The following is a 15,849-nucleotide window of genomic DNA, read 5'->3' as shown; positions in this document are numbered from 1 at the left end:
CTGGATCACATCACATCCTTAAATGGTGGAGATCGTGAATGTGTAGGGGCCTCTATCTACAACCGCCCCCACTCTATGCCTTCACTGCATGTTGGAATGTGAAGGGGTAGTTTTACCTTTTTACCATTTGCCAATAATTCTTTGGTTTCTTTTATCTAGGAACTATAATTACCCTCCATTTTTAATCGACTTGAATTAAAACATAATCTTGAAGCACTCTTTGAAAATATTCAGAATAATACAATGCAGTCAAGAAAGTGTGGGGCGTTACCCCCACACCCCCTATACGCCTTCATGGCGTGGTGCTATGCACAGGGGAACACTTTACCTTTAATACAATGCAGTCTCAGAAATTTTTCATAAGAAAATACTCCTTCTGTCCCATACTTATTGTCCGATACACCTTTGTTGTCTCATAATAATTGCCCGACATTCAAACTGTGACATTGGTGTTTACAGAAGAAGAACATGAAACAAGGGAATGAGTCATACAACTTTATTACTCAAGAATCAGTACAAATTGTGCTTTCCATCTGCCTCTTCGTCTGCCCTTCCTGTACTACCATTTTGGCATACCGGACTATAATTATGAGACAGAGGGAATAGTACCAAAAATAATTATTCGGTTCGACGTCAAAACTCATTGTAGTTCTCCTGGCACATCGCGCTACGACGCTAGGAGTCCCTGGTTTGAATTCTGGCTTGGGCATGGATGTTTGTGAGAGTCCATTCATCAATATCATCACTCATGATGAAGTTGATGAAATAATTTCTTTTCTTTTGGGTCTTGAAGACAATGATAGACCCGATAACAATGGGTAAGTGCATTTCTTGAGGAGGTTGGGATTTGTCAGTGAGAACATGGGGAAAATTGTATCATGCTGGGTTCCTGATGTCACCCTTGTGCAACAATCAGATACGTCTAGGTATTGCTGCTACAGGCTTCGTGCAAGCATTGATGACATCCTCGTGCATTTTTGCAACGGGCCACCTGGATTTTGATCCACAATCGCTGTTCTACCTTTATAAACATGTTTTAGGGCAGTCCATAGATTGGTGTTCATTTCAACCTTGTGCATATACAACAGCACTCGCTTCACCAACCACCTTTGGTACTCCAAACATCCACACAACCGACAATGCTCACCGTCTGATAGGACATGCATGGTGTTACCACCTCTTCATGACAGTGTTGCTACTTTTGAATTTACAACCCACATATTAGTAATGAAAACAGAAATAACACCAACATTTAGGCAAGCATCAAACACAAAGAACATAAGGGAGAAACTTGTGAACCACAAATTGAAGGATAAAAATATAAGACAAACATACCAAGAAGAAATCCTACAAAATATGCAGGGAATAAATGGCACTTCAAATAAACTAGATGATACATGGCAAAAGTATAAACGCATTATTTTGAAGCAGCATGTAAAGAGATGAAAGCAGGATGACAGCAAAACAGAACACCGTGGTGGACAGAAGAAATGAGGGAACAAGTCCAAAGGAAAAAATAACTCTGGAATAAATACGTGAATAAGAGATCAGCTACGAACAATATAAGAAGCAAAGAAGTTATATTTATAAAAGAATCAGAAATTGTCGAGGACAAATGGAACAACATTTATGTTATGAGTCATTCCATGTAAAATCAACACAGCCCACAACCCGACCATCTCAGATTTTCATGAAATTTGGGGAGTTGAAGCTATGCATGGAGCTTAGTAAGTGAAAACTTTGAGTCTCGTGTGTATTGTAATTATAAAATTGTTCAAGGTCAAAGTTCGCAGAAATTGCTCTTTCTGAGCTCATTTAGCTACACTAAATGTGCTACATCTCTGCTCCTATTCGGCCTAGAAAGCTGAAATAAAGTTTATTGTGCATGGAATGGAACAAGCTTTCCAACGTTGGAAATACATTTTTACATTTTTACATTTACATTTACATTTTTACGTTTACTAAGTTCCATGCATACTTTCAATTCCCCAAATTTCATGAAAATCGGAGATGGTCGGGTTGAAAATTGCACATACTATCTGTGTTGATATGGCATGATTGACTCTTATAGAAACTTAAGAGTACGGTTCTTTGCTGAGGGTCCTCCAAGTTGTTGGTAACCCTACCGTCAGGTCTTCAATATAGCTAAGCAGGACGGAATTTAGGGGATTGGGTGCTTGGTCTTCACCTGCAAAGTATTGTAGGGTGGTTCAGATCCAACTTTAAAACGTGGGTCCAGAATCGATTACCCAAAGATAACATAAAGTAGACTTAAAAAACAACAATGAAACAAACAAAAACTATTTGTCGTGAAGATGAGTATCGGGCAGAATGCACTAGCTAACAAGGGATCTGCTGAACCCTGCATGACAAAAAAAAATTCTTACATTGGCTTTCGTAATCTACAAATCACCTAGTTGTTGCTAAAAATATCACTTACAAGGAAGCGTGTTTTATCTGATCAAGTTGCCGATAATAAAATAAAATCAGTTTGTTCTTAATAGGAAATAACGGTCAAAGATCACAGGCTGTTTATTCAGTACTTATACTCGTGATGAAGCGAGAATTGTGTAATTGTTCGAAAGGGGTTTGCAGTGCGAATCGAGTTATAGTTGTCTTTACCTGCAACATTAGTTGAAGTGGTAGTTACACAGAGCTAGCTTTCTTGTGGTAAGTAATCTATATTTTGTGCTTATAAATATAATGCAATTTCTCTTCCAAGCAAATTTTGAGTAGCCATGTAACATTTTTAGAGCTTTATTGCCGGTTGATGAAGAAATTTTAAGTGTTTTTACTCGACTACTTTATCAAGGATAGCTTCAAACAAAAGCTCTTTCATTTGGATTTCACGTGAAGGATTAAATATTCTGCATGCACTGTAGATATACATTCTAGTTAAATTTCTTCTATCAATGTGTGTGAGTTTGAGTTTGTTTTTAAGACAACTTTATTCACAGAAAGGCTAATCGGGACTTAACGTATAGTTTAAAGTGGGTTCCGAAGCACTACGTGTCTCCACAGGGTATCGAACTCGGGACCCTTTAATTACAAGGCGACGATGCATGCATACATACATACAATACAGGATTAGTGAAAAAGAAGGAGAACATTTCAAAATATTATTTCAAACAAACAACACACGACAGAAACATAATTCGTACATCATTGGATAGATCAAGGTTCAAAGTTGTGTTGTACGACAATTGGTTTCCTTCGTGCACTAACAATGAAGCTTTTTTCCTTGTAAATGACGATGTCACCGGAAAAGTAGTTTTGTGTTCTAAAATTTGCGAAGCGTGAATCCATTGTACAAGCGCAGCGTTATTTCCGCCGTAGATTCAACAAACAGACGCCTCGTCATAACGAAATTTCAAACTTGGAAGCTTTCTCTATCCAGTGATGTAGGGATTATGTTCCTGTCGTACATGGTTGGTTGGAAATACTATTTTGAAATCTGCTCCTTCTTTTTTGACTAACCCGGTATATATATATTTAAAGATACTGGCACATCTTTCCTCTTCATATTTTAGAGAGGGTATTTAACCCACCTAAATCTCTTGATATGAATTGTAACCCCCTGTACTCCCCTCAAAGAATATGACAGATGCAAAATGCTGCTGTTCAACTATTTTTCTAGTTGCTGTGCAAAATAATTCAAACCAACAAACCTATTCAAAATTGTTTTGAATATTGCTTTATTTATTGGCAGAAAAAGGTTACCAATGCAAATTTCACTTTAACAACTGAACACATTGCAAGGTGCTCCAGGTTCCATTTTAAAGTTTAGATCCAGTCCCGATTAGCCATATTTAGACTTATAACCAAAACTCAAATTTTAGCAATTGAAAACTGTGTGACCTGTTCTAAAACGAAGGTTGTATTTGTACCCTTTCAAATCAAAAACATTCATGTACCACTGGATAAAGTTGCCCCGCTCCCCGCACATCACCACATACCATGAACGCATACAGAGGGATGTGAAGGTAGGGCCCCACACATTCCCAATCTCAGCCATTTGTAAAGGTGATGTGATCAACACTACGCTCCGACTGCCTTTACCCCCAGGGTTGCCCTTGGTGAATCCTAACCCCCTGAAATCACCTACCCGGGTCTCCCGCGTGACAGCCAGATGGTCTATTCCTTTTTTTTTTTTTTTAACAAGAATCAAAGATATCTAATATGTTTCTCCTTTTGTAAGAAAAATATTTACATTTAAACGTATCAAAACCCCTTGGTTATCACAGAAGTTCCCATTGTGAGTTGTTCAATGTTTCCCAGTGTGTTATGATCGTTACTTTTATATTAACTCCAGATACTAGTACTACACAAATAATGATGTGAAAACATAGTATCTCGGCATCGGACTGTTCCTAACAAGTATTTTTAATATTATTTTTACATAAACTATCACTTGGGGAATTACCGCACTATCTCGTTGTGGCTGAGTTTTAACTATTTTCCAGTGTGCATAGAAACAACAATTGTATTCAAAATAATTATTTAATTAATTATACTTACATGATACATGAGAGCAATAGGAAATTAGAATTGGAAAACTCTTTTAGGTGAATTGGGCGACATATAAGGGCAGGAAACAATTTTCTACAATCCACATTTTCAAATATACGTATCTACAAATTTAGATAAGTTATTTTGTGAGCCTAGTATTCGAATTGCTCAAATGTTGCTGCCTTTTTTTAAAAGAGAAGATTGGAAAAGATTTGTTGGTTCGTCTAACTGCTACTGTGCATTATATGTATATGTAATTTATAATAATGGGAAATTTAGTATAAGCAGATTCATTGTTGTTATGTTCATAACACCAATTTTCTTTTCTCTCTTTTGTTTGTTATAATTATTGTGTATAAATAGTCTTTCGAAGAAAATACCTTCGATTTGTTCTAAAAGTTAATACATTAAATATAAACTATAACTAAATAATGAACAATATCAACAACAATAATAATGTCTCAATTGTTAACATTTTTCTAGGCAAAAGTGACACAATGACGTCAGGTGAACAAAATTCAAATTCCTTTGTGATCGTTGACGAGGGTATATCACAAGGTAAGTTAATAGACATTTTATATATGAACTTCTTTTTGGCAACCTTTCATCAAATTCACATTGGATGCTTGTAAAATTACCTTATAACCTGAATTAACTTTAAATTCCAATAATACCCATTGTATAATCATATTGAAATATTTAGAATTCTTCTTTTTTTGTAGTGCTTTACTTCCACTGAGAAGTTAAAGTAAACTTTACAATATTGTATCATCAAAATGTAACAATTTCCCTGTTAAGTTACAAACACAGGAAGTAATCTTTTTTAAAGAATTGAATATTTTACCATGCACAATAGGTATATAATGAATATAATACATACAAAATATATTATTAAAAACATGAAAACTTAAAAAGACATTACTTAGATTCCCTATGTAATGGCTGTTACTTTACACTTTAAAAACGGTTGGTAATTTTTGTGGTCGTTCGATGACGGTGGAAATTGACTGTCTTAGTCCATCATTTCTTCAGACAACGTTTTACAGTAGCAAAAATTTCCGTAATATTTACTCGTTAAAATGGGCACCTGTATTTTTACTATAAAGTCTGAAGTATTTTTCTCTATTTTATTCCGTTGGCCACGTACCTATCGGAACTTGGAACTTGGGGCAAGTACCCCTGTTCCCTCCTTGAGACCAGTTCTATTAGATAATTCAAATATGGAATCCAAGAATCTCTTTGAGGGTCAATATATGAGAAACAGCATTAAATTGAGGGATGTATGGTCGTCAGCATTTATACATGTGGCATTAGCAACCGACTGCAGCCACATTGAAACAAACGGCTATCATTGTTTCAGGAAACTTTCAAATTCGACTAATGATACCTGTTAATCTCAAAACTTTAGCTATGAAATGTTTATAATGAATATGACAGTAAGTTTGATTTTTTGGTAATATACTCTGTTTTGTAAATCTCCTACATGCTGTCTTCTAGTGCAGGGTTTCCCAAAGTTTTTCGTTTCGAGGCGCCCTTAGTGTTTCAAAATTTTCCGCGGCGTGTAAGTCAGAATGTAGGTCTATGTAACACTTGCAACGCTCAGTTAGTGTGGTTAGGTTGCTTGTACCTTACCTTACCACATGGCGCTACAGCTCCTCATGGGCTTTGGCCTCCTCAACTATGTGCCTCCATCTATTCCTGTCCTCTGCAATCTCCCACCATCTTTTCACCTTCATGTGACGCAAATCTTCCAGGACACCATCTAGCCATCTTGTCATTGGTCTTCCTCTTCTTCTTGTTGAATAGATTTTTTCTTGCATCACTTTCCTTTGCATTCTATCCTTTCCCATTCTCTGTACGTGACCCAGCCACCGCATTCTTTGTGATTTAATAAATCTCACAATATCCTCTTTCTCTAGTATATGGTTAATTTCTTCATTAGTTCTTATTCTCCAGAAATTATTTTCATTAACCGGTCCATATATTTTGCGTATCACCCTCCTCTCAAATCTGCGCAATGCTTCCTCTTCTGTCTTATTCATTACCCATGTCTCTGAACCATATGTTATTATTGGTCTTATTAACGTTTTATATATGGTAATTTTGAGATTCCTGTTTATTAGTTTGCTCTTTAATAATTGCATGTTTGCATAATATGCTCTATTCCCCATGTATATCCTTTCCTTTATCATGCTATCTTTTTTATTTTGTTCATTTATGATCAGCCCTAAATATTGGAATGACCTGACTCTTTCAAATTCCTTCCCATTTATTTCTATTCTTTCCTCTCTATATTTGTCAGGTTTTTGGGTAACAATCATGTACTTTGTTTTATTGACATTTGTTTCTAGTCCTAACCTATTTGCAGTTTCTTCTAATCTCTGGTATGTTTTCTTTAAATCGTTTCTTGTTCGTGCTATTATTGCAATGTCATCTGCATATGCGCATATTTGAGTGCTCTTTGTAAAAATTGATCCTCTCTTATCTACCTTTTGAACGGCCACGTGTAATGCTAGTATGAAGAGTGTGGTTGACAGTCCATCTCCTTGTTTGACTCCTCTGTAATATGGAAATTCTCTACTTCTTTCATTCCCTATTTTCACTTTTGCTCTGGTCTGTTTCATTGTCATTTCTATTAAATTTATTAACTTGATGGGGATTTTTAATTCTTGCATAGCTCTACTCAGTTCAGGTCTCCTTATACTATCAAATGCTCTTTTGTAGTCGATGAATAGAATTAGGAGGTCTATTGCATATTCATAGTGTTTTTCAATTATCTGTTGTATAACGAATAATTGATCTGTTGTACCCCTGCCTGGTCTAAATCCACATTGATATTCTCCTACTATAGCTTCAGTATATTTCTTCAGTCTTTCATTAATAATACTGGTAAGGACTTTGTACACCACATTTAGCAGCATTATTGGTCTATAGTTACTACATTCCGTTCGATCCCCTTTTTTGTGTATTGGGCATATTATTCCAACTTTCCATCCTTCCGGCATATGTTCTTCTTTCCTGATCCGTTCCAGGATTTTATGGATTTCAATTTTCATTGTCAGTCCTGCCATCTTTATCATTTCTATTATTATACCGTCTTCTCCTGGTGCTTTGTTATTTTTCGCTTTTCTAATTGCTATTTCTATCTCCTCCATTGTTGGTGGGTCTTCAATGCTTCCCTCATTGTGTCCATCTATTCCTGTTGTTCCCACTAGTTCCTCTTCTTTTCCTAGTTGTTCTTGATAATATTCTGCCCATCTCTCTAATTTTCTATTCTGATCTCCTATCATTGCTCCGCTTTTATCCTTATAGCCAATTTCCTTTGGTTGGTATCCTTTATTTACTTTTTTGATTGCGGTATATACTTTTCTTGTTTCATTTTGTCTACTCAAGTCATCTATCTCCATCAGCTGTTTCTTCATTATCTCCTTCTTTTTCTGTTTGCATGTTTTATTAGCTATATTCCTTTTTTCTCGATACCTTTCGACATTTCCTCTCGTTCTTCTTTGTATCATTTTTTTGTCTAGCTTCGTTCTTTTCCTTTATTACTTTCTCACAATCCTCATCGAACCACATTTTTTCCTCTACTTGTTTATCTTCTCCTATTATTTCTTCTGCTACTTCTTTAAGAGTTCCTTGTATTTTCTCCCAGTGTTTTTTGCTTGTGTTAACTTAAAATTTAAACACATCTTTCAAATTCAGAAACATTTTATTTGTAAAAAGTACTCAATAAGCACATATTTGGAATAAGTGTCATTTCAGTAAAAATATTGGAACATTTCGCGGCGCCCTGTACGCCAGTCACGGCGCCCAAGGGAGGGTATGTAGCCCCATCAGCTCCCTCTGCATACGCCAGGGCCTTCTTTCGATTAACCCTAGCTTACCCATGTCGTACGAGAAACTTACTTACCTGAAGGAGGGGGGGGGGGGCTCACAAGCACACACTCTTTTATCATTAGAATTCAAGAAACCATTTTGTTATTGAATCACTGTTTCCCTTGTTGATCATATACGTATGTGCAGTTATTTATTAATAATATTTCGTTGGTTGGTTGATTTGGTGTTTTAAGTCCAGTTTATGCACAGTAAGGCTAATCGGGACTGGACCTACAGTTTAAAGTGGTATCCGAACCACTATGTGCCTCCACCGGCTATGGAACCCGAGACCCCTTGATTACAAGATTTATTAATTATAATAATTACAAAAAAATCCATCATTAATAAGAAATAAAAACCAAATATTGCATGAGTATCACACACACATTTTACCATTCACTAAAACTCTTAATAACATAATAGTGTTTCATTAATAATTTTTGTTTATAGAGGTGTAGTTGTTTATTAATTAGAATATTATAATTGCAAACTTTACCATCATTACCATTGTACACTCTCACTGGCATAAGTGTCGCGAATAACACACATTCAAAGATGGCGCCTAACAGGCCCATCAAGTGCATTTTGCCTCCTACTTGCATTTCCTTTATGTTTTTATGAATAAAAGTAACACATAAATATTGTGAACATCCTAGGGAACAATGTAATTAATTTTCATTTTTTTGCAGAAATTTTCGCACTTGATAAATCGAAAATATAGAAGTGATGGGCGTGACAGCTAGCCCCCTCGGGTAAGCTAGGGTTAAAATTTAATCAAATACTAATAACTGAAGAAGCCAAACCATCCTCCAATAATTATAATTGTTAACGTACCATTTAAAATTCATTCTACGTTAGAATTTCAATCAAAGATTCATCATATTGTTTCTTTCCTCTCTTCACCAGTTTCATAATTTATGGACATGTTAAGAAACACAAGTAGAAATGTGGGGTGAAATATGTAAGGTTGTGCAATTAGAAAAAAAGGTTTTCTACGTGACAGTTAAATTACGCGTAAAAAATGCGTAAAATACGTATAAAACGTAAAGTACTTAAAAAACTAGAAGCGAACATAAAAATTAACATGTTACATTGTTTTTACGATCGTTATTGTTATGTATGACTGTTGGCAGAAAACCAAAAGAAGGCTTTAAAAACTTTCCTTGCAAATTCATATGTGCTCTTAGAATGGAATTTTACAATAAGAAAATAAGTAGTTAAATGTTCTTTCATTACATTACGATAATAGTAGGAGCGTTCATTGCTAACTGTCCCATGAACAACAAATTTTTCGCTCTTTTCCAGTTTTCAATTAGCAGTTTCTTTTTCAGTATAACGTATAACAATTAACAATGAAAGTGCATTTTTTTTTGTTATACGTATGAAAGAGAAATTGAAGCTGTTACTAAAATTCAATCCAAATAAATTGTCGTTAATCGTTATGTTAAGTTATAAATACAAGTTCTAGTCAACAGGTTTCTCAATTTTTAAAAATATGTGAAAGAACATTTGTATTTTTAAAAAAAATCGTTTGTGAGGGTAAGGACGTGAGGTGGCTGTGTAAAGAATCTTCAGAAAATAATGATTTTGAAATATGTAAGAAAATTAAAGTTTAAAATGTAATATAGTTAAAGCAGTTTTTATATTAGGCTACTAGTATACGAAAAAAATACTTCTTTACATCTGCGTAAAAAATGTTTTTATGCGAAGTAAATTATACGTGTAAAAAAGTAACGCTAAATAAAGGAATTATTATTAAATATGCCTTGACAACCCCGTGTACAATACAATAACTTATGCTTTCATTATCTTCTATTTCAGAAGAGGAACGTAGAAGACAAAGGAAACTTAGCAGAAGAAGGCGCTGGTGTCTTTTCCTGTCATTGACGTTTCTCATCGGCTTCGTCCTGGTAGCGTTCTTCCCGAAAGCCTTGCTTGGCAACAAAGATTTCCTCATTGCAATAGTTGTCCTCTTCCTGTTCCTAGTCGGCATCACGTTCGCGATCATGGTAGGGGATAGGAAAACCCAGTCACGAAGAGTAAGTAGACTTCCTATTAACTAGTGTGCGAATTAACGGGGGGAGGGAGGAATCCTTGGATTTCCTCATCCCCACCCAAAAAAAATATTCCCGGCAAAAGAAAATTATTTTTATCCTGCCAGGGATGTTTTAATCCCCCTCAAATAAAATTGAATTGAAAGCATACAGTATACCATTTCTTAACACAATGTGATAAACACAAACGAAAAGACACTTGTGTCCATTAATGGTCCAGCCATAAAAGATTTCCCTGCCGAAAGTATGCAGCCTTGTAAATTAAAGAAGGACACCATTCTGAAACTGACCAACCTTATCGAGCCGAGACAACAGCAGCTGTTTTTCCACTTAGGTTTTCATGGCATAGTGCTGATATTTTACATGCAGCTGTTCACAAATTGGCAATAGAAGTTTGGTCGTTTTCGGCATTACTAGTTGAATAGCTCAATTTGTGTATGAGCTTTGGTTTTCTTAGGATGTAAATATACTGGGTTCTAAATTACGTGTAAATGTTATCATAAGATTTAGTATCCTAAGTTACGCGCTCTAAGAACCTCAAGTCAAGAGTTGTTTATTAACTGGTATACAAATTTGCACTCCAAAAGAACCTACCTCCAGAAACGAAATCACAAATGCGCCACTGAGTGGGTCAGTGACGTGCTCAGGATTTTCGAAAGGGACTGGGGTAGGGGTGAGAGGTTACGTATACTTTTTTCAGTAGTCCTTATTTTGACTTGTTTTCCTACCTTTGATGTTTTTGTTTTAAGAATACTGACCAAAGGAGGACGCGGGTTATGGCCCTCACCAATCCCACCCCCCTTGAGCACGCCACTATAGTGGGCATCCCGCCCAAAGCAAAAATATTAATCCGCGCAGTGCTGTTAGCATTATGTTGAATAAACAGTGTCGTTCCATGTTCCTTTATGAGTCATCCCTCATCGTCTATACACATCAGGTATTTTCATAGGACTTTTCGACAGACGTGCCCTTCCTATTTTACATGTACCAGCTTATTTTAAGAAAACAGCTTTTGTGCCAAAGTAGTCATTATGAAGCATTTATTTAATAATATTTATGAATATTAATTAATATATTTATTGAAACCGCAAAGCTATAACTCTTTGGAAATCTTTAAACACTGGTTTAGTGCCCCAATTAGAAAAGGCACCTCTCCTTATTTCACTTGGCTACAGCTACGTGGATAATTGTGAAGAAGCAATAAATAACTCTTCAAAACTGTTAAGGTTAATTCTTTCGCTGCAGTGCATTAACTGTACAAACAATTCACTAAACAATGGCAAAGAATGACGTCATGAATTATCACAAAGTAGGTTATTTGATAAAGTACAAAGTGTTATTGCTGCAAATTTGTAAAGCTTCACATACACTTACGTAATCAATACTTGACAATCTGTGCCACAGTTCAATCGGACGAAGAGTGATTGGTTGATACTTGTGATTACTATTTTTCACAATTACGGCATTCCATAGTATCTTAAATGATTTGAAAGTATCTGCAATTAAAGAACAAATTAGTACCACAAGTAAAGTTCTCAACGAAATGACACATCCATAATGGAACACTGTATTGCATTGAGTTCTCTTCCTAGTGGGTAAATTAAGGCATAAATGCATGATTTATTCCTTCATGAACATGTGCGATGCTTCAAGCATACAATTGATCTCAGTACATTTCGGGTCACCTTGGCGAAATTTTAGAGTGTACATGTGTGTTTGAGGGGTTGGTATAGAGATTCAACATTATAACAAGTGCATATAATTTTGCGATTCTTACGCACATATTGAATTAGTTTCACTTCTCCTTTGCTTACTTCCGCCTTACTTTAAAATATCTTTTGAGAACGGAGGATCGGTAGTGTTTCATTTTGTAGAGAAGGCTATCCCATACCGCGGGTAAATCCAGACATCCTGTAGGTACTGGACTTGACGTTCAATTATATATATTTAAAAAAATATACAAGTATTTTTCTTCCCTGACCATAGAGTATCATCAGAACCAAATACATTTTTACAGGGTACTACGTAAATACTCATCCCAAAGACCCACGACCAAGGATCACACAACAAACCTAATATGCTACTTAAAACTATTCACAGTACAATAGTTTATAATTTGTAAAAATCCAATTACTTACTTATTAATTTTTGCTATTCCGACAGAATAAGCATACATTTTTCCTGATTTTCTGTAACTTTAATCCATATTTTGCAATTGTTTGTGCATACAAAAAGCATGAATTACATTAATAAGCCTCTCAAACAAGTGAAAACAATTTGTAATATTTTTTCAGATTTGACAATGCGATATTTAGAACTGTCTTGTGCAATCAATGGCGCAATTTGTAAGGTTGGTGTCCCATCGAGGAAAGAAAAAGTGAAACGACGGTGGTAAAATATGACCCTGACCTAGACTACCAAACAAAATACAATATCAATTCATCAATTTTTCCTGGTCATTTAATTGTGTGCATGGGCGAATTAAAGGGGGGGGGGGTCAATGGGTCCAAACCGCCCTCTTTTGGTTCAGTAAAATTACCTGATTACCTGTTCAATCCGTTTGTTCATCAAAATTTCTTCGGGCTTATTTCATTTTCCTAAATTCGAGACGTGTGATATGGATATGGATGGGACGAAAATTACGTAATTCCACACACCAGATGGGACTATAGACCAAATGTCTGCAATTTCCTGAAAGTTTCGGAATTTCTGCGATAAGAAACTACATTGTGACTGTCAAATCAAATCTCCTCGAGTCTTCTTGAAGAAATTTGGTTTTTAAAAACGCAGGGCAAGAAAACTAGGTAAACATCCTCAAGTTGTTTGACAAAAGATGGACGGGAAAGTATCAATACTAAGTAGCGTGACTACATACACACAACTCTGTCGGGCCCATACTTAATTTTTAATATTATTTCCTGTTCCTTTACATTTTAAATGAGTTGCATACAAATGCACTAAAGTTCATTCATTGTTTAGAGCATTAACAATATACAGAACTAAATCTAGGCTTACGTCATGAACGAACATAGGAAACACAATGGCATTAATATGCGCATATATCACGATAGCTTAGTAATTCACTGTTTTCACAAGCATCTGACGAATTTATTGCGATAAGAATGTTTATTTATTGACTCATTTACTTGATATTTTTGTGGAAAATCTCTGAATTCATGTTGTACCAGTCTGGAAGTTACAGTTCCTTATTTCATGTAATTTCCTGAAATGAGTAACTGCAATTCAGTTACTTATCGTTTTCGTACAGAGAGCACTTTGGGCTACTTTCATTGTTCTCCTCGTTCTCACTGACTCAACGCATAGGTCAAACGCACGGAACTTGAAACCTAAAAGTTTAGGCGTGTCCTTCTCTTGAGACCTTCTTTCTTCTTCTTCTTCTTCTTCTTTTTCGAAATTTGATTGGCCCCTGAATAGGAAAATGGGGCGGAAGGGACATTTTTTTTTTTTAATATTTTGATAGGCTTATAGTAGCTACGAAGCCTCCGGGCATAGAAACCCTGAAACTTTAGATTATGAAGCATGCAGTCACTAAAAAGGGGTTTTCCGAAATTCAACGTTTAGGAAAGGATGGAGCTAGAAACATGGAAATGCTTACATTATAAATAACAACGCTCAACATATATCGCTCGCTGTGTGTGTTACGCATCTCGGTTTTATATTTTATTTACGTATTTATTTGCAAGAGATGTGTGTAAACCGAATTAACAACACTAACATATAATTGAATTATTGTTGTAAGTCCATTTTATTCACATAAAGGATACTGGAGCTACAGTTTAAAGTGCGATCCGAACCACTGTGCAACGGGTATCGAACCCGGGACCCCTCGATAAAAAGGCGACGACTTTACCACTACACCATGGGAGAGCTCTAATAACATATAAATACAACGCGGGCAAACCCCTTATCCCACTTCAAATACCACCTACACATTCATATATTACTGCATTTGATTATTTACAGTGAGATTTCATGTGTGTCTAATTCGTATATTTTTGTTATTTCTAGAGAACCAGACAAGAGCGCCCGACAGTCGTCATTGACCTTCCTCCATCGTACGAAGAGGTCATGGCAGCGAAGGCACCAGAGACTCCTCCACCTGCGTACGAGTACGTGCTTCATGTGTGAGCGGCCGCAGAAGGCATTCGAATTGTGCCACGATGCTCGAAGTTCTGCTGTTCAGCGGTTCAGCCACCGACTGGCAAGAGGCCAATCTGTGCGACTGGCTGGTGCTGCTCCCCGAGGCGAATTCTAGAAGCTCTAAGGCCAGGACTCGCGTCAAGTCAGCGATAGTTTTTACAAGTGTGTGATGTTTCGGTAATAAGCAAGCATCGTAAAGAACTTGGGAGTCCTTCAAATAATGCAGCTCAATCGTAGGTATTTGACAGGAACACCTGAAGAGCTATTTTGTGTTGGGACTGTGAAAGTGACGAACAAGCATTTCAACCTACTAGAAATTAGTCTTTGTGGCTGGTGGTGTATTTCAGAATTGAGGATTATAGTAATCCGGTCAGTAGCGGCTCGTGCCTAAAATAACAGGTGAAGAAGTATATTTATAGGCAATGAAAACAAATAGTAAGTGCCAGTGCCCCCCCCCACCCCCAATTTAAAACGCCTTTTTTGTCTTCATCCGTCCATCTGGAAAATGGTGTCTGCAACAAATTACACACTAAGTCATTTACTGGGTTCATTGTAGAAACCACAGCTCAACACATGAACACAACACACGATAGGAAACGCGAAACACACACGCGGAACAAGATCTCGCGAGAACGCCAAGATTTTGCCACAAGCACTGGATGCGATGTTTTCTCCGACGAGAGAACTGATTCACGTAGAGGGCGACACCATGTTCAAGGCCAACGCTAGGTGACGTCACCGTTGCCATGACAACCGGCTAAGTCTTCCGCAACCTAGCGGTGTTTGCTCTTGGGTTGGGACGAACTCAATACGTGCGTAGCGCCGAGCGGCGTGTTATTTGAGTATTATCGTGTGCGTTCTGCTGGGAAATAGTTTAATTTAATAAGCAAATGAAAAATGTCAATATTAATTTGAAGATTAGGTGAAAACATCTGCACTTGTTGCACTTGGCCAGCCGCCACTGAATCCGGTAACGTTTAATTGATAATATGTACGTTGATTTCGGTAAACTTGTTATTGTCACGTTGCCAACATTATGTATTTGTAACGGTAACAAGTTACTTTTTAAAAGCAAATGTCATTACGGATTTATATGTGAATACATATCGATATTTATGTATGAAGCTGAAATCAGTTATATTTTGTATTATCTTTGCACATCATGGAATGTAGACTTTCGTTTTTATTTTCCATAGTTGTACATATATATTAGATTTTGGCTCATTTTTACATATTTTAGTTATTTTTA

The 15,849-nt window shown here is 36.3% G+C and overlaps 1 protein-coding gene across 1 annotated transcript; it reads left to right on the top strand.

Moving 5' to 3' along the window:
- Window positions 1-4,997: 4,997 nt before the first annotated feature.
- LOC146004372 (uncharacterized) lies at window positions 4,998-14,935 on the top strand. Its single transcript, XM_083143171.1, has 3 exons — window positions 4,998-5,067; window positions 10,207-10,424; window positions 14,469-14,935. The coding sequence occupies exons 1-3, from the start codon at window positions 5,007-5,009 to the stop codon at window positions 14,586-14,588; spliced, it is 399 nt and encodes a 132-aa protein (XP_082999297.1). The 5' UTR covers window positions 4,998-5,006; the 3' UTR covers window positions 14,589-14,935.
- The last annotated feature ends 914 nt before the right edge of the window (window positions 14,936-15,849 follow it).

The sequence above is a fragment of the Lepisma saccharinum genome, chromosome 21 (genome assembly GCF_977018435.1).
Source record: "Lepisma saccharinum chromosome 21, izLepSacc3.1, whole genome shotgun sequence".
Taxonomy (NCBI): Eukaryota; Metazoa; Arthropoda; class Insecta; order Zygentoma; family Lepismatidae; genus Lepisma; species Lepisma saccharinum.
The sequence above is the reverse complement of the archived record's forward strand: the minus strand, read 5'-3'. Positions and strand labels throughout refer to the sequence as shown.